This window comes from Musca autumnalis, unplaced genomic scaffold, assembly GCF_047663935.1.
Source record: "Musca autumnalis isolate F117 unplaced genomic scaffold, ASM4766393v1 scaffold_5, whole genome shotgun sequence".
Classification (NCBI taxonomy): Eukaryota; Metazoa; Arthropoda; class Insecta; order Diptera; family Muscidae; genus Musca; species Musca autumnalis.
This window is the reverse complement of record NW_027412088.1, coordinates 140,711,399-140,738,954: the sequence shown is the minus strand read 5'-3', so window position 1 is coordinate 140,738,954 and position 27,556 is coordinate 140,711,399. Positions and strand designations below refer to the sequence as shown.

The following is a 27,556-nucleotide window of genomic DNA, read 5'->3' as shown; positions in this document are numbered from 1 at the left end:
TAATAGTGATTCATCTATGTATCGGGTAGGATCTGAGACACACTTCACTCCTCAAGCATTTTGTTCAACCCATTAACGCTTATTTTTCGTGTATTTTATTGACGGGCTAGGGTGTACTCTTCTTTTTAAACATCCTAATGAATCTTAGCCCTAATAAACTCGCAAAAAAATAGGTAAATGGGGGCAAACAAAATGCTTGAGGCGTGAAGTGTGTCTCAGAACATACCCGTATATCTGGAAGAAATATTGCGATGTCTAAAGTTTGCACAAAATGGGTTACTCCCTCGTTATCATAAAGGTTGATGATATAAAAAGGCCTTAACAGCATTGCGGTGAAATTATTTGAACTTTAGAGCGAGCGGCACTCGAAGGAATGGACAGATCTTTATCTGAGATTCGCAGTAATATCACGATAAGCAAAGTTTGGGCCAACGCAATATCCGGTTCGAAAGTTGTCGCACCAGCGCACAGTGGTCGAAACCACTGACCTAGCGGCGCGAAATTAATAACTTGGAAACGAATGAAGATATCTTTCTGAAATTTTGCACAAACTCAATCTGTGTCTGTGGGTAATTATGGACTAAATATGAACAACATAGGCAAATATTTTGGTATAGCCCCCATATAACGGTACCTCCTGATATTCGATATTTTGAGGATTTATGCCACCTTTTCCTTCCAAATTAGTTGTAATTTGGTACTTAGGGTTCCTAGTGATCACTAAACCTTTCCACCAAAAATTGTGGACATTGGTCCACGTTTGAGTATAGGCCCCTTTTAAGGTACCTCCCGACTTTCAGTAGTTTGGGGATTTAAAGCTACATTTTCCGACCAAATTAGGTGTAATTTGGTATTTGGGGTTCCCAGTGGACACAAAAATTCTCCACCAAAAATTGCGAACATAGGCCTACATTTTGATATAGCCCCCATATAACCGTACCGACAGATTTTGGGTATTTTGAGGATTTAAGCTATTTATCAGCAAGATTTGCAGCTATTTGCAGCTAAATTTTGGTTATTCGGAATCTAGGGAGTCCAATTTAATTATTAAAAAATAACTGGACCGAACCTCGGTGGACCTTTGTAGTTACGCTCCATCCAACAAAAGTATATTGCACTAAAAACATACAAAAAATAATAATTTTTGAAAATTTATTGCTTTATAACTATGTAACTTCAGGCCCCAAACATTTTATTTTAATTTAACTTAAACCCTCCCCTATCAATAAAAAATAAACTTTGTTTAGTTTTATTACGAATTTATTTAACAATTAAACAAATATGAGATCAGGTTTTTAGCAACAATTTTATTAAAATCTGATCCGTCAAAATTTCTTGCACTTGACACTGAATAACTGAGTGAATATTTACAACAACAAAAAAGTAAAAACAAAATCTTAGTCAGCAGAGTGTCTGTAATCGATATAATGGAAAACATTTCGCAATTTTATACTTCGATTTTTTGACTTTCGCGCCGCTAGATCAATGATTTCGTCCTCTGTGCAGCGCTCTGAACAGCGACACATGCGGGCCGTAGTTTTTGTATGTCTATCGGGCCATTTTCTAAGGAAGTATGGACTTGCCACTGAAACCCCGTCGTAATAGGGGTCGCGAGGACAAGTTTTTGCAAAAAATGCAAAACGAATCGAGAGCTGGTCTTATACAGGACGTTTCCGGAAAATTTTGAAATTTTGTGTTGGAGGTACTTGTGGGATTGAACCGATATGGTCCATCTTCAAACTTGATCTAAGTTTGGACAAAATATTACGAGGTCCAAATTTTGGAATCGGTTGTTGCGTTTGAGAGTTAACGTGGGCGCAAAGCAGATGAACGGACAGGGCTAAATCAATTCCAAATTGTCAGAAACGAATTTCGTCCGTAAGAGGCACGCCCCCATTAAAAAAAACTGCAAAATGCAATATAACAAACACACATAACTATATACAATGTGTAAATATATATTTTATTTTCTTTTCACTTTTAATACATACAAAACACTTAACTATTATACAACATTGTTAATTGAACAGTTTCGGAGTTCAACACAGATGCAAACTAAGAAAATAATTTAAAATGCCAAAAAAAACCTAAAACATTTTTCCAACAATGTCAATCGTCATAGTTGATCTTACAAACGTAGAGTTATAACACGTATAAATACATATCTATATATGAATGTATGTAAGTAGTAATAGTAAAGGTAAATTAGTAAATAATTCAAAAAATACGTACATATGTATGAATGAATGTCTATTTCATATACTTCGTTTATTTTAATAAAATACCGAATCACTGGTTTTTGTTTTTTCCTATGCATTGCTTAAACACTAAGCTATATGCGTATTTCCGGTTTCTTCCAACCGCCAAATGCTTTCTCCAGTTCTTCGGCAACGGCCAGGCACAAACGATCCTGATTAAAATTGGCAATAACCTGTACTCCAAGTGGAACACCCTCGGATCCTAATCCTAAGGGTATATTTGTTGCCGGAAATCCTAGAACATTTACAATACCGGTATAGGAAAAGTTGATGGGTCTAATGATGGGCTCATTGTGATATGGAGCTACGGTGGGATGGGTAGGGTAGATGAGAACACCATTTTCACCCAATAGTTGTTGCATTTCTTCGCGCAAGTCATTGCGTTTCTTAACCAAATGATGATATTTCGAGGAACCATGTTGAGGCTGCGATTTGTCCAGTAATGCAGTCAGCAAGGCAATCAATGTGTGCTTAGATGATCGGAAAATCCATTTTACCAATTCCAGTTTGGTATTTATGGCACGTTTACAATTGCCCAATTGGTAATCAAAGGCATGTCCCGAATCATCCTTCATATTGGCAAACCAAATGGAAGCTGATTGGCGGAAAGCTGGCAATTCTACCTGTTCTACAGGTACTTTGAGTTTCGTTTGCAAATGATCAACAATGCGATGTATGGCATCAATGAGGTCCGAATCAACCGGTGATACAAAGCGACCACCACCGTCTGTTTCCTGATAGAAGAATTTCAGTTTTTGTACATCGACGGGTTCGTCTAGTTTTAGCAGAGATGCTTTTTCTCCAGCAATTATCTTTAGTACGGGTTTCAAATCTTCAGCATGTCTGACCATGGGACCAATACCCAAAAATGAATGCTGCTCTTCACTGTTCGGCAAGGGAAATTGACCCACATTGGAGACAACAAATTTAGATGGTTTATGCCCGAAAATACCATTGAAGAAAGCCGGCATGCGTATGGAACCACCAATATCTGAGCCAAGGCCAAATGGGGAAGCAGCGGCTGCTTGAATGCAACCTTCACCACCACTGGAACCACCCACAATACGATTGGTATCGTAGGGGTTGCGGCTGCGGCCATGTACGGTATTATTACTCTCCCACCACATGCAAACTTCGGACACATTTGTCAATGCAAAGGGGATAGCACCAGCTTTACGCATTAATGCCATGGCATCGGAATCTTCAGAAGCTCGATTGTTACGTCGTTCATACAAGCCGGATGTGTGTAGCATACCTGAGGAATAGAATTAATAAAATTGGATTTAGTAGTATTATATAAGAGAGTTGGTTAATAGATGGATCAATTATGGTTCAGGCTATGGGCTTTTCCAATCTTAGCAACAATGTACACTTGGAATAAATAAATAAGGAGCGAATGTGTACCGTTGCTGTCTAAACTAGTGTCAGCCAAGCGAATGTATATGGGGGGGCAGCTGTCCCTCCCTAGCTATTCTTGGCTACGCCCATGTATATAAGGGAGATTTCTCTCATATCAATGAGTGCACCCGATTCATATTAACCCAATGATATTGGACCGAGTCTGAACGGCGTGTCGCCATCATGACGAGGGGTATTTTGCCGCCGTTGAAAATTTGATGTTGCCTGGTCGGAGATTTGAAACCACGACCTTCAGCGTGCAAGGCGGGTGTGCATACCATTGCACCACGGTGGCAACCGTATAAATAACTTTGGGGAAATAGATTGTGAACTCCCCAAAATTGATTCTCTCGTACCAAATATATGCATTTGCACTTTGAGGTTTGGTACATTAATACCTAGACATCCCTCTATTGATCCGCATTAAAAATCAAAATAAAAAAGTTGAATGTCTATCTCTCACTTACCTTTGACAGCAATACAGTCTTTGGTGGAAATTGGAACACCCAAGAATGGTTTTTGATTAGCCAATTCCTCTTCGGTATATTGACCGGATTTTATTAACTCATCAGCTTCTTTGGCCTCTTTCATAGCATCATCGAAGCGTTCATCAACCATACAATTCAATAAAGGATTAACTTCCTTGGCTCGTCTAATAAATGATTCTAAAACTTGTACGCTGGTGAGCTGGAATTGCAAACAAAAATGACATAAATCTCTCCCTCGCACTTTCATTAACAAACTACTTACCTCTTGTTTGCGTATTTTTCTGGCAAGTGATGTCGCCGATTCCAATAGTATGGGATCCGTTATGGCCGGCATAGATTGTCCCTTTTCGCCATAAATAAATTTGAATATAAATCTGGCAACCATTGTATAAAAACGAAAGAATATGTTTTCAAAAAATCTCAAAACCGGAGATCCTCCTTTTCGCTTAGTTGAACTGCGTTTAGGACGACTTGACGATCTACGACGAGAGGATCTTTTACCCATCTCATGATTCGAGGTAAATGCATTAGTTTCGGTCATTGTGTGGGTGTGTGTTCGATTTGGTGGTGCAACTTAAGAAATGTTGCCAATAATTGGAATGTTTTGGCTTTCGCTAAATTGAATGGCGATTTAAAAAATCTGTCTAAGATAGATTTGTGCTCCGTGTGAATTACATTTAATGGAAATCAAACTGAAATGGAAAAAATTAAACAATTTTTAATAACAATATCAGATATTATAATATTAATATTCCAACAATTGACGTCAATTATCTCTTCGAGAAAAAATTAACACATTTAATTTTAAGAGCATTTATTTCTTTATGTGTATATACCTTTAAACAGGTTGGTCAGATCAAGGTTACATATACATCCTTACATACATTTTCATGTTGAATATAGCATTAGATATATGTACATGTTCTCAAACATTTCATATTATAGGTACCTAAACAATAGAACATGCAATATTTTCATGTGCAGACGATACGGCTATAGACCTATAAAATCTGGCGAAATAGAATTGCCAAAGTTTAAAAAAGATGAACTGAAGAGCTATCTCAGCGAAATATTGGGAAATAAATCTGCATGAGTTCGAAAGCTTCATTCGATATACTTTTTTTACCCTCAAACGACTTTTTTAACCCAATAACCTTATCTCGCCTTAATGGACCAAATCATATAAAACTAAACAATTCTTGGCAATTCAAACCACAATAGGGAAAGAACTTGTCTACTTGGAATACGAATCTTTGAATCTTATCCACATGCTCTAATATTCTTCTAATTAACAGTTAAAATTGATAAAAAGAACCCCGTCCAGCAAAGCAGTTAGCATTGTTCACTTTTTTACGGTTCAAAGGTCTGTTTATATAAAATTCATTATACAAAAAATCCCATGATATAGATGCAAGTCATCTTACAGGGTTAAACAATTGCTTACCATCATCAAAATTCAAACGCATTCTATTAATCAGCCATTTTAATAATATAAAACATTTCGATAAAATTTGCAATAAACATTGCGCGTACATACATTTTTACACAAATAAAATCATTGCATGTCACTTCACGTTCATTATTATGGTTTGTTTTTTTTTGTGTTTGCATTCGCATTAAATAAAAAAATTTGCATTATGCCTGTTGACACTACTTATTGTTGTAAAGTATGTACATCAGGGCTATACATTTTTGCAGTTTGTCTGCAATTATAAAAAACATCGTTTTGGCGTAATATTTGGGTATAGTACGAAATCTGAACCATTGTGGCCGTTAGAACTTATTAGCCTCGCTTTACTGTGTTGACAAATGCTAAATCTCTCACGAATCTGGGAAAGTACGGTGATACTTTCAACGTGGTGACAGTGACAGATCCGAAGTTTTTTAGCCGGTAATTTATAGAGCACCACGAGAGTGATAGGGCGAAGAAAAGTGTGCTACACCATATAAGAGCCCTCTCAACCAAGGAGTTATCACCACAATTTACGATGAGCGATGTTGCAGATGTCATTCGAACGTATGACACGAAAATCATCAAAAGCGTTGGGTCCACATGAAATCTCGTGAGTAATGCCTAAAGTGTTTGAAAAGTGTCCTCAATTTGTCGCATATTGAACCAGAAGCCTCGAAAGTTGTCAGGATGTTTCCGCTACTGAAGCCAGGCAAAAATGCCAGCAGAGGCGAATCGTACAGACCGATCTCCCTCGTGGCACCAGAGGCAAAGATTCTAGAGGCACTACTCTTCCCCATTATGAAATGCAGTTTCCCAGATGACCAACATCAGCATGGATTTCGTAAAATACACCATATCCACACATATCAGCCGAGGACTGAATCAGAACAGGCTGTGTAACCGAACAATCTCGAAGGCATTCGATACCGACAACCATATCAAGCTTTTCGAGGATATAGAGAAGAGTCTCCTGATATCTCAGAAAAAGTTTAACCTACATTTCTTAAATTCCACACCCTCCAGACGGGACCTATCGCCGATAACACATATATGTCCATATAGCTGACTTAGTACAGTCTTCCATCTGGAGAATATGAAAATATCAATCACTAAATCCATTGCCACACTGTTCATATATTGGTAGATGGTGACAGCTATTTGCGATAAAATTAGAAGTAGGAACAAGATTATCAAGTGGCTGACCGGCAGCACTTGGGCTGCTGACAAGAAATCTTGTTGACCTCTTACAAAGCAATAGGCCGGTCTGTGGTAAGCTATGGGGCGCCAGTGTGGTATGCACATGTTAACGCTACGCAGTGGAAGAATATTCAACCATGTCATAATGTCGCCTGAGGACTGCAACAGAGTGACTTACCCCATGAGACCAGCAGAACATTTGCGTAAGGTGACGAAGATTTTACCGGTGCATCAGCACAACACGATGTTGTAGATGAAAAACCTGTCTGTCCATCTAAACCTTGTAATCCCGCTACAGGTCGCAATTTTAAACCGATCATCACCAAATTTTGGGTGTTGATGAAGGTCCCGGAGGGGAAGAAGCCTATTGATTTTGGTGATGGTCGGATAATATTCAGGTGTCGGAATGGGCAAAAAACTTATTTGGAGAAAAAGTCAACACTTTATTTCAAAGCGAATATCTCCGATTCTATATGGGGTATATCAAAAGCAAAACCTGATAATGAAAGTAGAAAATATCACCTTTACAACGATGTGAAGTAGATTGCCATAGGTGGTCAAACAACAGAGATATCACAATAGTCGGTAATGGATCCCCTTTTCCAATTTTTGTGCAACCACACTACAGGTCGGAATTTTGATCGGATCCTCACGAAAGTTTAGGGAGTTGATTGGGGTCTCACAGAGAAAGAAGCCTATTGATGGTTGGTGTACATCCCACTTTTCCATTTTTTATTTGAATTGTACTGACGATGCACTTAAATGCTTTTGAACAAAATTGACCTCAATTAAAGAAGGCATTCAGAGCAAAGACGCTAAGCTACCCAATTTTAATATTTTAAATTTTACCAGTCAGAAGCTTATGCACAGGGGTAGTGGTGTAGGGTATCACATAGTCGCACCGACCCGACTATAGCCTTGGCTCACTTGTTTTTTTATAAAGGGATTTGAAACTCCATATTCGAACAGCTGGTGTGATACCACTACCTTGGTAATTGTGCCATGGAAAAAATTAAATTAATTTATTCAGTAAAAACAACAACAACAAAGGCTTATATTACTCCTAGGATGTATCGTATTGAAAATGAATTCTATCGGTCCACGTTTTGATGTAGACATTGTAAACTTTGTTTTACGTCAGAAACCAAAACGATAGTCGGACTATCGATAGTTTGCCAGCCCTAATATAACACCCATAGAAGAGGTATTGCAGGTTCTCAGATTGGAAGGTACTACGATACCGCTCGAAGTGAAGTCTTTTAAATTATTAGTCTACTGTAGTGACTGGATTCGGATTCTCGAAGAAAAAATAATCAATGTAGGTTTATATGTGGTAAATTCCCAGATTTTTAAAAATGTCAATCTTAGAAGCAAAGTGTGAATTTTGCATTTTTAGTTTCACATAAAATTTGTCAACGTGTGGGCTAGAGTATGTGAAATGATACTAAATTGGTCGCGGGGGTACTTCGGTACTTTTTGTAGTGTAATGGTACTGAAAAAAGTACTATTGTACTGAATTTTTCATCCCTGTTGGCGGCCATCGCTGCTCTAGATCAACGAGCCTATCAGGCAGGCTTGAATAACATTTACACTGATACAAAGGGACGGGATAAACTGGGTTCTTGAATTTGCTAAAAATTGGACGGGGTAAATGGGTTTCTTGAATTGGCTAAAAACGGGACCCGTCAAGGGGGTTCTTGAATTGGCTAAAATTGGACGGGTAACTTGGGTTCTTTTATTGGTTAAAAATGGGACGGGGTAAGTGGGGTTACCCGCCAATGGGTTTTTGTAAGAGAAAGACTTGCAAACAATCAAAATGTAGACCCGTCCAAATAATCGGATGTACTCTTTGTTGGATATTCAGCGATATGGCGACCAAAACACAGGTATCTGAACGTACTGCAACTCGAACAGTAAATGTGCGCACCGGCTCATACAATATCAACAATCTGGGCTCGTAGTAACAATGTAAACTACAAAAGATGACATCTTTTCAGATTTTTTTACCACCCAGTCACAAAATATGAATGCTGCATAAAACATATCCCAATACTGAATGGAACTTGTCCACTTGTGATGTAGGAGAAACCAAGAAAAACCCTTTGTCATGTTAAAGTCCATCAGGACTGTACACTGACTTTTGAATTAAAACGAGAAATTCCCATTTTAGAACGAAATTAAATTATGTTTTATTTGTTTTTATGGTATTATAAATAGAATTATTTACGGGGTATATTTTTTTCAATTTTTTTTGGTTAGAAAACACAAATAAAAAAAAAAATACTTTCAAAAAATGGCCTGTTCCCGTACTTTATAAAGTGGTAAAAGTCGTAAAAATTGTAAAAGCCGTAAACGATTTTCATATAAATTTTGTGTACGGGAACGCAAAATGTGTAAAAGTGGTAAAAATTGTAAAAACTTTTTAGTTCTGGAACAGAGCTATATTTTTTTAATAATGTCTATGAACTTTTATAACGATGCCACTCCTTATTTAACAAACTAGAAACGATCATAAGCAAAAATAAACAATTTTATTACTTTCCGTTTTACTTGAAATTAATATTATTTTACAATGACTTGAATTTGTTTCATCGTACATACAAATATTTTTATAATTTGTGCAATTAATGACACTTTTGTTGTTGTTGCTGCATCGTACATATTAATAATAACAAAAGATTTCTGAACTCTTACACCAATATACACAATCACAAAATACATATGTATGTACATATGTATATACATTACAATAAATTTATCCGATTAGTATTGCAATTCATTTGTTGTTAAATTGCAAAAGCAAAAAAATTATTGTGAAATTTTACGCGCGCAATTAAATTGCATTCAATAAATGCAATCTCGAGGCTTATTTTCGAGGAAATTTGGGACAGAATTGCATAAAACACACACACAAAGCTATTACGTTGGTCCCGGTCCACACTAGAGTAATTTCAATGAAATTTTGACATGAAATTTTGGATTTTTTGATGAAAAACACATAATTTCAAGAAACGAGTGTACACGCTTTGTTATGAAATTTTGCTTTGTTGCAACATTTTCTTTTACTTTCATTTCAGCGAAATTACTCTTAGTGTGGCCCGGGACTTGGCTAAAAAGGAAAATGTTTACCGTCGCACTTCTTCTACTTCGGTTCTTTACACCATCAAAAACATTCAATGACTAAAATGATAAGACAAATTTTATTTTGGTATCATAGACAAGCGTTTAGTTTATGGTAAGTATATACTACAGTCTACAGTTATGACAGCTCAATGAGAATACCACCAAAAAATATCTAATAACATTTTATATATGCACATTTGTAAGCTTGATTCGGTCGATTTTCGACCTTTTTATTCTACTTTTTGAAAGTTCGTCTAATATTGCTTCAAACCTCTTAAGTGATTATAAATGTTCCATGCTTATGGGAAAAGAAAAACTTGTTGTTGAAACCATTGACAAAATGAGTTTGTTTTGTTGGTTTTACGTCATCAATGGAAAGTAAACATTAGCATCGACTATTCCACACAAATGAAGGAAAAATACAGCCACAAACTTGTTTGTTTATCTAACTTTAACGTTATGAATACATATGTATTTGAAAGAAGAACAACAAAACAACCTATATTAGTTTGAATTAATTATATTGTGAAGTCATTATTGTTGTTTTCCTTTACAAAGTTTTCCTTAGTATATACTTATCTATATATTACTTGGAAGGAATAGGCAATACACATTTATGCATTTATAGTATGTGGGTTCACTAAACTCTTCTTACATCTGTTATGTAAATTAAATTGGGTTATTGTTAAATTAAAGAATAGAACTAGGAGGTAGGTAGTTTAAACTAGCTATCAATGTTAAATGACACGCAATAAAAACATTGCATATCTATCCACGCAGGCAATGTGAGACGTAATTTTACTGAATTTTTGCTGGTGTGTAGGCAAAAAGCAAATGGCGTAAGGAAAATCCTCAATATTGCACACATTAGTGACTGTATAAGAATGGAAAATTTCAGAACATATGACATTGATAGCTACCTCTAAGATTGGAATAGAACATTTTGGAAATTTTGCCCGATATCATGGAACTTGATGCACATTTGAAAGATGTTTACCGAAGCCCAAAGTTTAGGCCAAATCGTGAGCTCAATTCTTAAGTTATCGTGATCATCAGTCATGTTGATTCGTGACGGCAGGGGTTTTTAGAGCTTTCGGGTCATAATCTCAGGAAGTATGAAATTGTACCATCGAAGTAGGGACCACGATTATAACCTGCTGCAACAAATATTGGAGTGACCGGAAACTTGTACTTCAAATTTTTAAAATTTGTGTGGGATAAGATGCGATTCCCTCCCACAAAATTATGCCGTTGTAAATACCTCAATTAAATAATGGATGTGGTGGAAGAAGAATTCAAGCTAATGTTCATCACGCTACAACAACGAGACACAAATCGATAAATCCTTATAATAGAAAAAAACGGACCAATAGACTAGGCTAGACTAGTGCATCCAACAATATCACATAACCTACCATTACTACGTGCAACCGGAGATAAATTAAAGAGACGCAGTACCCAAATTTAATTAGCAAAAATATACAGTTTTTTACTGTCATTCCAAGATTTTTACAAAGTATGAGAATTTTTAAATTCTACCCCGTTTCGCCCTCCATTTATATTTAATCACTTTTATCAATGTTTTCTTTACAAATATAGCAAAACTATGGAAATAAATATTTGACATAATTTATGATTCATTAAAAGCTGTTGTTGTTAACTATGAAAAATTCACATTTCGTTTAAACTTCCAACAACATCGACCGATAACAGAAATTTTGTGATAGGGTAGTAAAATCAAAATAGTTCAAACATTAAAATTAATTTTAATTAATTTTTGTTTAAAATCTATATATATATAAAATTCTTCGAGTCTGCCATGATGTTCGAAATTAAACTCCTCCGAAACGGCTGGACCGAATTCCAGGAAATTTTGTATGTGGAGTTTTTAGGTCTGAGAACAGGTTTTTAGCTATTTTTTATACTGGTCAGTTGAGTGACCAGGGTACCTTCCCCACAAATTTTTATAAGAAAACGTGAAATCAAAGATATTATTGAACGTATTTTTAAAAAATTGCTTGCAATACTATGGTAATAATTGTCTTGATCCTGAATGGTCATCTCGGAAGTGGAATATCGCAGTCAGCCCAATTTTTCAAAATTGTATAATTATAGGTAATATACTTAATTTTAGTAAGCGTAACTACAAAAACGCTATAAACACTGGCTTCAATAAGTGGGAAAGCGCGATCAACCCCACATTTTGGTATACAGTACAACCCCGATAATGTTTAATGTCGCTTGACCGAAGTTCTAAAAAACTCGATTGAGAAATCAGGCAAAACCTAATTTTAAAGATGGTTAAATAACTAGAACGTCTAAAAAATTAGCATTGGTTACTAAAACGACGGTCCAACAATGCGGTGTATCTATAATCTATCTAAATGTATGTCAAGTTCTTTAAGACTGACATGATGTTCTAAATTAAACTTCCGAATCGGCTGGAGAATACCGAAAATGGAATGGGTGGGGGACCTCCCCCCATAGCGTTTTAACAAGTCGCGAAATCTCAGAGATTATTAGACATATTAGTATTCAATACATCAGCAATGGTGGCCTCTGCCATTAATGTGTGTTTTGGAAGCAAAATGCCGCGATTACGTCCAATTTTTGAAAACTTTATTCTTACTGCAAACACGCCATGAACGTTGACTTCAGTGCTTGGAATAACTCGATCAAGATTACGTTTTTTATACAGCAAAGTCTAGATAAATTCAACTAGCATTTTGAATTAATTTTTCATGAATCACTGATGTTTACATGTTTAGTAGCTTAAAATAATAACGTATTCAGTGAATCAGCACTTTGTTAACAAGAATTAAAAACGGCGTTAAGTTCGACCGCGCCGAACTTTTTTACCATTCACCACAATTTATATTGAAACCAGATTTTAGCCATTTCGGTTGGATAATGTGGCTGAAACCTGCAAGGGCGACTAAATACCAAGTATAGCCATATCGGTTGAATAATGCGGCTAAAACCTTGCATATACTGAAAATCGGGAGGTACCGTTCTATGTAGTCTATATAAAATCCTAAACATGTACCGAATAGTCTATGTGGGAATGTCTTCTACTCACAGCGAAGACTAAATTCCAAATTGTAGCCATGACGGAGGGAAACCTCCAAACTGTTCTATGGTACCTATATCAGAACGTGGACTTATACCGACAAGTCTCTGCAGGTATGTTTACGACCCCCGACGGACACCAACAACAACCATTTCAGCGGGAAAATTAGCCAAAACCTCTTTATTAAAGAAAATCATGAGGTACCGTTCTATGGGAACTTTATCAAAAAGTGGACCTGTAGCGACAATACTCTGCAGGAGTATTTACGACCCCCGGCGGACACCAAAAAACCAAATTATAGCCATTTCCGTGTAATAATTTGGCTAAAATCTTGAAAATACCCAACATCGGGTGCTTTATCAAAAACTGGACACAGAATGGGAATGCTTATACCCCAAGGAAGACTAAATCCCATTTAATGGCGAATACCGAAAATCGGGTGGTACAGTTCCATGGGGTTTATATCAAAACGTGGACCGGTATAACCCATTTCCAATTCCAAACATCCTAGGAGAAATTCATTACAAAGTTCAATGTTAAACATTGCGGGTTGTATCTTGATTTCATCTGAAGAACATCGCTACATTAACTCATTTTTATTCTGATCGAAAAAAAAATCGACGTGTTACAAACGGACACAAAAAGTTAGTTATACCCTTCATCTTATGGTGGAGCGTATAATTAAAAGAATTTTCTATTTTGAATCTGGAGATACAATTACATGAGAGTTTTGCTAAAAATTTTATTTTATGAAGTTTCAAGAAGAATGCATAGTCAATTCGGTTCGAAAATTATTATCGATTATTCTATTTGTAATTCAAATTATTCCATTTGTAATTCGACTATTATTTTGTAATTCAAAATATTCCATTTGTAATTCGAATTATTCCATTTATAAAATTATTCCATTTATAAAAAAGAAAGGAACAAATGAAATAATTCGGATTACAAATAAAATAGTTAGAATTACAAGTAAAATAAGTCGAATTACAAATGGAATAATATAATTACAAATATAATAATTCAAATTACAAACAGATAAATTCGAATTACAAATGGAATAGTTCGAATTATAATTGAAATGTTTCGAATTACAACTGCAATCTTCGAATTACAAATAAAATGTTACGAATTGAAAATCGAATTCTCGATTTACTACCAAAATGATTCGAATTAAATCTGAAAAGGTGTAGATTTATAAATATGTAGATGGGTTATTAATGTTTACACGGAAAACTAAAAACGGGCCAGCAACGCGGACCGGGTCAGCTAGTATATATATAAGAATTTGTTTGAAAAATACAGAAAGTAATAAATTGGCGAAAGACGCAAATTTTTTAATAAAATATTTTAAAAAGGCATCAGTAAATAAGAAGCATGGCTTTTTTGCCAAATCGTTTCTGGTAGAAGACTAAGGGCAACCTGTAGTGCGATTCTCTAACTCATTTTTTGAGTTACCGACAATTGTCGGTAAAATTAAAATGCTTATAATTTCGGTAAGTTATATATATATATATATATATATATATATATATATATATATATATATATATATATATATATATATGGGGAATTCCAAGTGAAATCGGACAGTTCGGAGAAAAGTAATTTTTGATTTCAATTGTTTTTGGTTCAATTTATGCTCCTAGCCAACAGAACATTTTAGTATATTTTAAAATTATTTTTTGACCAACGGTACAGAGATATCGCCTATTGAAATTATCGCATTTTTAAAGAACTATGTTCAAATAAATACTCATAACTTCTTTAATATTGGTCCAAATGGGACCATCTTTTTTTGATTTGTTTGTTTTTTTATCAGCTATCGAAAGAAATATTTAAAAGAAAAATGCACAGTGGGCTTCAATGCAATTTTCGGGATTTAATATTTAAAATCAATTTTTAAACATGATTGCACCCTTCGATTTTTTCAAAAAAATTTTATGTTAAACTACGTTCAATTACAAAAATTTTAAGCCCTATGTGGTAATGGGTTTCGGACAATTACTATTTTTTCTGAATTTTTTAAAATTTGTCAATACAATTTTTCAATACCGTTCTATGTAGTCTATATAAAATCCTAAACATGTACCGAATAGTCTATGTGGGAATGTCTTCTACTCACAGCGAAGACTAAATTCCAAATTGTAGCCATGACGGAGGGAAACCTCCAAACTGTTCTATGGTACCTATATCAGAACGTGGACTTATACCGACAAGTCTCTGCAGGTATGTTTACGACCCCCGACGGACACCAACAACAACCATTTCAGCGGGAAAATTAGCCAAAACCTCTTTATTAAAGAAAATCATGAGGTACCGTTCTATGGGAACTTTATCAAAAAGTGGACCTGTAGCGACAATACTCTGCAGGAGTATTTACGACCCCCGGCGGACACCAAAAAACCAAATTATAGCCATTTCCGTGTAATAATTTGGCTAAAATCTTGAAAATACCCAACATCGGGTGCTTTATCAAAAACTGGACACAGAATGGGAATGCTTATACCCCAAGGAAGACTAAATCCCATTTAATGGCGAATACCGAAAATCGGGTGGTACAGTTCCATGGGGTTTATATCAAAACGTGGACCGGTATAACCCATTTCCAATTCCAAACATCCTAGGAGAAATTCATTACAAAGTTCAATGTTAAACATTGCGGGTTGTATCTTGATTTCATCTGAAGAACATCGCTACATTAACTCATTTTTATTCTGATCGAAAAAAAAATCGACGTGTTACAAACGGACACAAAAAGTTAGTTATACCCTTCATCTTATGGTGGAGCGTATAATTAAAAGAATTTTCTATTTTGAATCTGGAGATACAATTACATGAGAGTTTTGCTAAAAATTTTATTTTATGAAGTTTCAAGAAGAATGCATAGTCAATTCGGTTCGAAAATTATTATCGATTATTCTATTTGTAATTCAAATTATTCCATTTGTAATTCGACTATTATTTTGTAATTCAAAATATTCCATTTGTAATTCGAATTATTCCATTTATAAAATTATTCCATTTATAAAAAAGAAAGGAACAAATGAAATAATTCGGATTACAAATAAAATAGTTAGAATTACAAGTAAAATAAGTCGAATTACAAATGGAATAATATAATTACAAATATAATAATTCAAATTACAAACAGATAAATTCGAATTACAAATGGAATAGTTCGAATTATAATTGAAATGTTTCGAATTACAACTGCAATCTTCGAATTACAAATAAAATGTTACGAATTGAAAATCGAATTCTCGATTTACTACCAAAATGATTCGAATTAAATCTGAAAAGGTGTAGATTTATAAATATGTAGATGGGTTATTAATGTTTACACGGAAAACTAAAAACGGGCCAGCAACGCGGACCGGGTCAGCTAGTATATATATAAGAATTTGTTTGAAAAATACAGAAAGTAATAAATTGGCGAAAGACGCAAATTTTTTAATAAAATATTTTAAAAAGGCATCAGTAAATAAGAAGCATGGCTTTTTTGCCAAATCGTTTCTGGTAGAAGACTAAGGGCAACCTGTAGTGCGATTCTCTAACTCATTTTTTGAGTTACCGACAATTGTCGGTAAAATTAAAATGCTTATAATTTCGGTAAGTTATATATATATATATATATATGGGGAATTCCAAGTGAAATCGGACAGTTCGGAGAAAAGTAATTTTTGATTTCAATTGTTTTTGGTTCAATTTATGCTCCTAGCCAACAGAACATTTTAGTATATTTTAAAATTATTTTTTGACCAACGGTACAGAGATATCGCCTATTGAAATTATCGCATTTTTAAAGAACTATGTTCAAATAAATACTCATAACTTCTTTAATATTGGTCCAAATGGGACCATCTTTTTTTGATTTGTTTGTTTTTTTATCAGCTATCGAAAGAAATATTTAAAAGAAAAATGCACAGTGGGCTTCAATGCAATTTTCGGGATTTAATATTTAAAATCAATTTTTAAACATGATTGCACCCTTCGATTTTTTCAAAAAAATTTTATGTTAAACTACGTTCAATTACAAAAATTTTAAGCCCTATGTGGTAATGGGTTTCGGACAATTACTATTTTTTCTGAATTTTTTAAAATTTGTCAATACAATTTTTCCTTTATACCTTTGTCCCAAATTTATTATTTTATTAAAAAAATAAAAGTTTCATTTATAAATATTTGTTTTGATTTTGTATTTATGAATTTATCTCAAACATCTTAAAAACTGCGTCATTTTTCGGTTTTGAAAATGCATCAGCGAAAATTCCATTAAAGTCCACTGTAGATTTTTTTCTATTTTTTATGATAAATATATAATATATAATGATAAATATGTACTCTTAGCATCAAAAATACAGGAAATACATATTTTGGACAAAGGTATAAAGGAAAAATTGTATTGACAAATTTTAAAAAATTCAGAAAAAATAGTAATTGTCCGAATCCCATTACCACATAGGGCTTAAAATTTTTGTAATTGAAGGTAGTTTAGCATAAATTTTTTTTGAAAAAATCGAAGGGTGCAATCATGTTTAAAAATCGATTTTAAATATTAAATCCCGAAAATTGCATTGAAGCCCACTGTGCATTTTTCTTTTAAATATTTCTTTCGATAGCTAATAAAAAAAACAAACAAATCAAAAAAAAAATGGTCCCATTTGGACCAATATTAAAGAAGTTATGAGTATTTCTTTGCATGTAGTTTTTACAGAATTTGACTTTTTCAAGGCGCGATATCTCTGGAACCGTTAGTAAAAAAAATTTAAAAATATACTAAAATGTTTTGTTAATCAGCAGCATCGCCACAGCAAAAAATAAAGGAAATCAAAAACCTCATCTAGAAAAAGTGTCCGATTTCACTCAGAAATCCCCATATATATATATATATATATATATATATATATATATATATATATATATATTTTTCGGTAAGTTAGCGACGAATACAAATCAGTCGTAAAGTTCTACCGATAGCAAGAGTGTTGCCATATTTTATTTGAACTTTTCATTCATAATTTTGCGTTTTAATTTTACCGATTTTTGTCGGTAACTCAAAAAATGTGTTCGAGAATCGCACTACTGGTTCGAATTTAGCTCGACCGTTCTCTTTTCTTTTATAATAAACTAGCAAAGTGCCCGCTACTTCGTATGCGGAAAGGATATAAAAAACAAATAAACAGTATAAAATATGAAAATGGCGAACACTGAAAATTTTATTGCACTAATACCAATTTTAATCAATATTTATTGTTATTTTAGTACTGTTCGAATCCTCTTTAGTTCGATTTGAAAAAGATCAGCAGTATCTCACCCTTACATATTAACAGCGATACCAACTTTGCACACCAATACTCACCCTAAATCCAAAGAATACAGATTTCAGCACTGTCTCTACACCCAACAACAAATTGAGTGCCATTAAGTACTCTTCGTACCCATAAGTACGAATTTCCAAAACTACCTCAATCCTACTCTTCAACAATAATCTCAATTCCAAATTTCAGGATTCCAGATTCCAAATCCCAATTGTACGAAATGTAATACTTTTCGTTCTCATAAGTACGAATTTCCAAAACAACCACAATCCTACACTCCAACAAAAATCTCAATTCCACATTTCAGGATTCCAGTTTTATCCATTCACCCAAATCCCCATTGTACAAAATTTAGTACCATTTAGTACTTTTTGTACTCTAAGTACGAATTTCCAAAACTCCTTAGTTCTACACTGCAACAGTAATGTCAATTCCGAATTTGAGGATTCCAGCTCTATCCGTTCACCCAAATCCAATTTGTACTATATATAGTACCATTTAGCACTGTTCGTACACATAAGTAAAAATTTCCAAGAGTACCTCAATTCTATACTTCAACAATAATCTCAATTACGAATTCAGGATTCGTTCACTCAAATCACCATCGAACCAAATTTTGTACCATTTAGTACTTTGGTCACTTCATCAGCGACACTCAGTCTAAATTTGAGGAATCAAGCTCTATCCGTTCACCCAAATACAAATTGTACTAAATTTACTACCACTTAGTACTGTTCGTACACATAAGTACGAATTTCCAAAACTTCCTCAATCCTACACTCCACCAGTAGTCTCAACTTCAAATTTCGAGATTCCAACTCTATCTGTTCACCCAAATCGTAATTGTACCAAATTTAGTACCACTTAGTACTTTTCGTACCCATAAGTACGAATTTTCAAAACTATTTCCATTCTATTCTCTAACATCAGCCTTAATTCAAATTTCAGGATTCCAGCTCTATCCGTTCGCCTAAATCGTAATTGTTCCAAATTTAGTATCATTTAGTACTTTTCGTACCCATAAGTACGAATATTCAAAACTACTTTCGTTCTACTCTCCAAGAATAGCCTTAGTTCAAAATTTCAGGATTCCAGCTCCATCCGTTCGCCCAAATCGTAATTGTACCAAACTTAGTATCATTTAGTACTTTTCGTACCCATAAATACGAATTTTCAAAACTACTTCCGTTCCACTCTCTAATAGCAGCCTTAATTCAAATTTCAGGATTCCAGCTCTATCCGTTCGCCTAAATCGTAATTGTTCCAAATTTAGTATCATTTAGTACTTTTCGTATCCATAAGTACGAATTTTCAAAACTACTTTCATGCTACTCTCCAACAGTAGCCTTATTTCAAAATTTTAAGATTCCAGCTCTATCTATTCGCCCAAATCGTAATTGTACCAAATGCAGTACCATATAGTAATTTTCGTACCCATAAGTACGAATTTTCAAAACTACTTTCGTTCTACTCTCCAACAGTAGCCTAGGTCAAAATTTCAGGATTCCAGCTCCATCCGTTCGCCCAAATCGTAATTGTACCAAATTTAGTACTTTTCGTACCCATAAGAACGAATTTTAAAAACTACTTCCATTCTACCCTCCAACTATATCTTTAATCCAAAATTTCAGGATTCCAGCACTATCCGTTCGCTTAAATCATAATTGTACTAAATTTAGTATCAAAACTTCTTCAATTTAGCCCTCCAACTGCAGCCTTAATTCAAAATTTCAGGATTCCAGCTCTATCCGCTCAGCCTAAATCCAAATTGTACAAAATTTAGTACCATTTAGTACTTGTCGTACACATAAGTACGAATTTTCAAAACTGCTTCCATTCTACTCTCTAACAGCAGCCTTAATTCAAATTTCAGGATTCCAACTATATCCGTTCAGCCTATATCCAAATTGTACCAAATTTTGTACCCTTTAGTACTTTTCGTACCCATATGTACGAATTTTCAAATCTACTTCCTTTCTACTCTCTAACATCAGGATTCCAACTCTATCCGTTCGCCTGAATCATAATTGCACCAATTTTAGTATCATTTATTACTTTTCGTACCCATAAGTACGAATTTTCAAAACTACGTCCATTCTACCCTCTAACAGTAGCCTTAGTTCAAAATTTCAGGATTCCACCTCCATCCGTTCGCCCACGTCGTAATTGTACCAAATTTAGTACAATTTAGTACTTTTCGTACCCATAAGTACGAATTTTCAAAACTACTTCCATGCTACCCTCCAACTGTAGCCTTAATTCAAACATTTCAGGATTCCAGCTCTATCCGTTCAACCTATATCCAAATCGTACCAAATTTAGTACCCTTTAGTACTTTTCGTACCCATAAGTACGAATGTTCAAAACTACTTCCATTTTACTCTCCAACGTAGTTCAAAATTTCAGGATTCCAACTCTATCCGTTCGCCCAAATCATAAGTGTACCAAATTTAGTACCATTTAGTACTTTTCGTACCCATATGTATGAATTTTCAAAACAACGTCCATTCTACCCTCTAACAGTAGCCTTAGTTCAAAATTTCAGGATTCCAGCTCCATCCGTTCGCCCACGTCGTAATTGTACCAAATGTAGTACAATTTAGTACTTTTCGTAACCATAAGTACGAATTTTCAAAACTACTTCCATGCTACCCTCCAACTGTAGCCTTAATTCAAAAATTTCAGGATTCCAGCTCTATCCGTTCAACCTTTATCCAAATTGTACCAAATTTAGTACCCTTTAGTACTTTTCGTACCCGTAAGTACGAATGTTCAAAACTACTTCCATTTTACTCTCCAACAGTAACCTTAGTTCAAAATTTCAGGATTCCAACTCTATCCGTTCGCCCAAATCATAAGGGTACCAAATTTAGTACCATTTAGTACTTTTCGCACCCATAAGTACGAATTTTCAAAACTACGTCCATTCTACTCTCCAACAGTAGCCTTAATTCAAAATTTCAGGATTCCAGCTCTATCCGTTCAACCTTTATCCAAATTGTACCAAATTTAGTACCCTTTAGTACTTTTCGTACCCATAAGTACGAATGTTCAAAACTACTTCCATTTTACTCTGCAACAGTAACCTTAGTTCAAAATTTCAGGATTCCAACTCTATCCGTTCGCCCAAATCATAAGGGTACCAAATTTAGTACCATTTAGTACTTTTCGCACCCATAAGTACGAATTTTCAAAACTACGTCCATTCTACTCTCCAACAGTAGCCTTAATTCAAAATTTCAGGATTCCAGCTCTATCCGTTCGCACAAATCATAATTGTACCAAATTTAGTACCATTTAGTACTTTTCGTACACATGTGTACACTTTTCCTAAACCACCTCCTTATGTCAACCGTACCTTTTAACCTTGATTCTCACACCAAATTTCAACCTATAACCTTTATCCGTTCGCAAAGTACGAATTGGCACCAAATTTAGTACACTTTAGTACTTTTCGTACACTTATAGTTCGAATTTCTAAAAACCCTTTGGTACACCTTTCTAACTCTCCATCAGTGACCTTCATTCCAAATTTCAAAGTTCTAGCTTTACCGGTTCGCCAAATACAAACGGTACCATATTTAGTACCTTTTAGTACCCTTCCAGTTCGAATTTCCAAAAACCAAGCCTTATCTGTCACCTTCGGACCAAGAGTGACCCTCACCCAAAATTTCATGATTCTAGCTTCAGCCGTTTCGTCTGGGCGTTGATGAATCAATCAGTCAATCAGTCAGTCAGTGAATCAGTCACTCTACTCTTTTATTAATATAGATTACTCAAACATGAATGACACGCTTCCTATGCGGAAAGTACTTAAGAGGACTCGAAATCAAATTCTTTCGATCAAAAATATTTTTTTATTAAAGTTTTTGCTGGGTAATTTACCATATCAACAGAAAAATTTCGATTTCGCTGAGAGCCACTTATCTCAACGGATACTTAAATAAGTTTATTCGATGAATAGCGATTATAGAATAGCAACATTTGCATGCTAATACATGGTGATATAGATAGCAAATGCTTATAATTCAGTTCATAAATGTTAACTTATTCCAGCAAAGGAAAAAAAGAAATGATAGCAGAGTGCATTTGAAGTCGAAAAATTAAACTTGTTATGAGAAAAGTGAATGGGGTGATCAAAGTCTAAATTAAAAAAAATATATAAAATAAAATTGCGTATCTTTGCTGCTTCACTCCTAAGAAAAAAATGCTTCAAACAAAGGCTTTTATTAACACAAATTAATAGCATTTCTCGTTTATTTTATTAATATACTTTACCCCTGCCATACCGCCAGACCAAGGGCATTTTGTTGTATGACTAACAACAGACAAAACACGGTTTATATGGTTTTATCTATCATTTGCTGTCGTTATTGATATTTACAATAAACAACATACAAACTTTGGGGTTGTGTTATGATAACGTCTATCAAATACCGTTTTTTCGTGTATTTGAAAGTCATGAAAATATTTTCCACATGGGGACGGGACATCTAAATGGCACTACGAAATATTTAATGTTTTGCAAAATATTCAAAAGCAAGACGAACATTTGTAAAACAAAACAAGCTACTAAAAATATACCTAGTTTGACAAATTTGTATGTTTCTAATATATAAGCTTCTTTCGTAAGTTTTAATTAAATATCACTTTGTAAGGTATCGAATGTATATTTATTTATTTATTAATTAAAGTAATAGCTGTAAGTTATGCTAGCTAATTGTAATTAACTGAAGTTACAACTAGATAATATTAATTACAGAGGAAATTAATTGATTTTATAACACAATGGAGCCATGAAAATATATGCCTGTTCCAGAACCTGCAAGAGGCTATTAATTTTTACTACGAAAACAATTTTCCCCTATGATATCGGAAAAAAATAGTAGCAATTAGTAGATTCCTGCAGTATTAAACACCATTTACAATATGACTTATTGTCATGATAAGCAATCTCTCTATATATATTTAATGAAAGTGTAAATTATAATGCTAATGGCCACTAATATAAGCGTTGACTTATCCGATTATTGGAGACAAATAATCGAGGTCCAATTATATACATTATTTATTTTGCATACAAACTCTAAAATATGTAGGATAAAGGTTAGAATGCAAAAAAGAAACAATTTCAAATTCACATAAAAAATACCTATAATACTAATCGACTATTTACGTATCAAAGAATGACATAATATATTACAATTTATGAATACTTTTACCCTTTTACTAGCAATCTAAATTGAATAAAAAGAGAGGAAGACCGGAAATTTTATTAAATATGTCAAATTAATTCAAAAATAGTCTATGCGAAATACTAGGTGAAATCGATCAGTGGTGCGATTCTGTAAATATAAACTTTTTAAACCAGTTTCAAGGAACAAGATATAGTAGGTAATTGTAACATCGCACCCATCACATCAAACCACTTTACATCAACAAACCGGAATAGACCAACCACCTCATATTACTTCAGAATAAAGCAGTCACCACTTTCAACACCCATCTTATAAATCAGCATCCACCATAATCATATCCAACCCATCAAAACAACTCTACAATCATAAACTTACATCCACCATCACAACCTCAGCAACAACCTATAAACTCATCATCACAGCATCACCTACATACTCAACTTCACAACAAATCCGCAATAGTCCAGCATCTATCATCATCACACATAACCCAACCACAACACACAGTTTCTTTAAGGATCATCACAATGGACCTCAAGGTCTCCGAGTGAAGTAGCTGCCAACAACGGTAGCTGCGCGTCCTAAAACCAAACCAAAACCAAACCAATTGTAACATTTTTTAACAAAAAATCTTAGAAGTTTTTCTAGGTACTTCCTCAAACATCAAGAGTTAATGGCCTAAAAGTTAAAAAAACCCTGCCGACACCAACTTAGACGACTGATGAGCACGACAACATACGAACTCAGTATCAAATTTGGCCAAAACTTTCAATTCTTAAAATTTCTTCTAAATGTACATGAAGTTCTTAGAACTTCTGGCGTATCCTTCCTTTAGTGGCACATTGCGGGATAAGTCCATATTTTACCTTTTTATTCTGATTCCGAAAATGTATATATTCTGAGTTATGGACCGTCAAAGTTCATGAGAATGCCATAAACCCCATTTGAACTTCTAGTTTCATTCCAAATTTTTTTGCAAAAGAAATGCAAATTCTTAGCTTAGTTTGATTAAGATGTTCTCTCTATAGGAGAAAATCTTAAGTGCAGGGCGGCTACTTACTGGAAACGTAAGTTCAAGGGTATTTTTTCGCTAAAGGAAACTTGGCCGAAGGTTTATATCAGCTAACATCTTCGGGTACCACCATCACGGAAGTTCAAAATTCTGCTAATTGCTGTTTAACGACTACTCGAGAATCGAAATGTATATATTCTGAGTTATGGACCTGACGGTCATGAGAAAGCCATAAACCCCATTTGAACTTCTAGTTTCATTGCAAATTTTTGGCAAAAGAAATGCAAATTCTTAGCTTAGTTTGACATCTCTCTATAGAAGAAAATCTTAAATTCAGGCCGGCTACTTACTGGAAACGATAGTTCAAGGGTATTTTTTCGCTAATGGAAACTTGGCCGAAGGTTTATATCGGCTAACATCTTCGGGTACCACCATCACGGAAGTTCAAAATTCTGCTAATTGCTGTTTAACGACTACTCGAGAATCGTTTTGAAATTTATACCGAGAGTACTCCATTTGCTCCAATGTTTTTACAAATTTTCGTGACAATGTCCATGCTTCCTGACATAATTGTCCAAAAGCTTTGAAAATCCTAAAAAATAACTGATAAGTCCGCCCTTTGCACGTCGTAATATATCTCTCAAATCGGATACACCTTGCGGTTCCTGCCTCACAAAAGTTCAAAATGTTCCCTAAGGGTTCGAGTCAATGATTGTTTTGAATTTTTCTTCGAAGGCAGCCCTTGTGTTTCTGATTACAACTGGAGCTTCATAAAGGTGTTTTTATAAGCTTCCAACTTTGCCCATATTAATCGATTTAGTAAAACTTGGTACCCGGACTTTCGGTCAAATAACCGGGTAATCAGCATAAAAATACCTACTTCTGGGATTTTTTTAAATAAATCTGGGCATATCTTTCCTTTACCGACCCACAGCAGAAAATTATGAAAAAATTACCACAGATAGTGCTTTTCATGCCGATTCCAACAATGTATTTCTTTTGTTGGGGAAATGTATACTTACCGAGATATAGGCCTCCGAAGTTCCGAAAATTCCCTTGTTTACTTGGGAAAAAATTTACGATTTAAAAAAGTTTGTTCGCGTAGCCGAAATTCGCTCCTGTCCATAGGAGAAAGTCTTAAATCCCCGGCCGAAGGCCGGCTATTTAAGAATACTTGCGATTTAAAACAAAATTTTTTGATTTTTTCTGCGAAGGGTCGCTAAAGGAAATTTGTTCCTAAATCTGAGACTTTTTGTTGAACTACAGTTGTCAAAATGTCCAGTAGTTTACCTGAACCCATAGAAGAAATCCTACCTTCATACCATTTTATTTAATCCATAATCGGACTCTAATCACACTCAAAATTTTCTGAGTCCAGCCACGCAACTACATTCATCTTTTACAGTATGCAAAGTTCATATTCGTACAAACTTCAAAAATGAATAAAATTGTTATTAATTCCATATTTTATATTAAAATATGATACAATTGATGGGGATTACTATAACGAAAAAAGATTTATTAGTTTTGTTGGTTCGAAAACAATAACTTGACAAACTGTATGTATGGGGGGAATTTTTGCATTCATGCTTTTATTTGTACACTGCAATCCCTAACATGTTGTTATTCGATATAAACATTGTTCTTCTAGTTTGTTCGGGCGAAATGAAGTGTAGTGAAATTTTCCATAAAAGTATTGAGTTGTTATGGAGAGCTTAGAATCCAAAACTCATTACTTTTCTTACGTAATCTTATACAAATTGCGAAATTAATAGCTCATTTAGACTAGCCATAAATCCTCGAGTGGATTTAATAAATCCAGTACAAATCTCATTGCATTTAGATATACATTTTGGAGGATTTAAGTGGCAGTCAGCTGATTTTTGTTCATAGCACAATTACCAAGGTAGATGCATCAGCCCATCTGAACGAATGTGAAACGTCAAAAGAATTTTTTGTAAATTGAATTCGTCTCAAAAAACATACGTCAAATTACAAATGTATTGTTTAATACTGAAAATGTTAGCACATTATGCTACTAATGCTTACTAAAGAGCAAATAAATTATTATTTTATCGCAGTTTGCCCATCTAAAATAAATAAACGAATTATTTTATCGTTTAGACATCATAAATATTAGTCTTGGTTGATTAAAATCAACTTTGTACATCAAAACAAATTTAATTTTTCTGCCTTGTTTACAAATTTTTACATTTTAAATTATTTTTAGTGTAGCAATTCACCGATGCATCTACCTTGTTTCTTGTGCAGGTTGCAACTTTTTGTATTTTCTAGCAACATGTTGCTAAAAACAGAGTTGTATACGAGGATTTATGCCAGATTTAAAACAAATCCACTCAATACGAGGATTTATTTTTGTATGGGAAATCTGGTAGATTTTGGCTGGATTTAGCAAATAAATCCTGATAATGCGCTAAATCCGGCTAATGGTGTCATATCTAAATGGCATATAAGAAACATCAATAAAAAAGCAGACATCACCCATAATTGGTGGATTTTGTTTGCAAGGCAAAACAAGTTGTTGCATCTTTCTTTGTTGTTGCTAGATCTTTTGGGAAACAAAATGTGGTTAATTCTTATTGTTGTAACACCCGTAAAACTTCATATACACTACTTTTTCTTTTGCTCTTCCACTTTTGCAGATGATGGGTGGGGGGAGTTGTAACAAAGAAACACTACGTCAAATTCTTTGCATGACTTCACAATATAAACAAATTTTATTGTTTCAACACACAATCACTAGTTAGTAATTTCCACCACACAGATTATAATACATATGTATTTAGCACGTAATTATTTTATTATCCAAAATTTTTGTATTGAGTATTTATTTTTGCCTCTTTTCACACACACAAGGCGTTTACACAAACTTACCGGGACCGGCAGCTAAAACAATACTGGATTTTACACAAAAAATTTAATTAAACAATGACCGTTGTTGAGAGAGACACGCAAATATAATAACAAATTTTTGCACCAGCTGACAGTGTTGCCAGTGTGAGAGGTAAATTATGTAT

The 27,556-nt window shown here is 34.3% G+C and overlaps 1 protein-coding gene across 5 annotated transcripts; it reads right to left on the bottom strand.

Annotated features, from left to right (window-relative positions):
* Window positions 1-1,942: 1,942 nt before the first annotated feature.
* LOC141404828 (fatty-acid amide hydrolase 2-B) lies at window positions 1,943-27,556 on the bottom strand. Of its 5 annotated transcripts, none has more exons than XM_073988561.1 (4): window positions 27,414-27,556; window positions 4,407-4,836; window positions 4,124-4,343; window positions 1,943-3,513 (listed from the first exon to the last, which is right to left on the bottom strand). In XM_073988561.1, the coding sequence occupies exons 2-4, from the start codon at window positions 4,683-4,685 to the stop codon at window positions 2,333-2,335; spliced, it is 1,680 nt and encodes a 559-aa protein (XP_073844662.1). In that variant the 5' UTR covers window positions 4,686-4,836; window positions 27,414-27,556; the 3' UTR covers window positions 1,943-2,332. The 5 variants fall into 5 exon arrangements, with proteins under 5 accessions (XP_073844662.1, XP_073844664.1, XP_073844663.1 ...); XM_073988563.1 differs by having other exon boundaries at window positions 27,021-27,438; XM_073988562.1 differs by having other exon boundaries at window positions 27,154-27,436.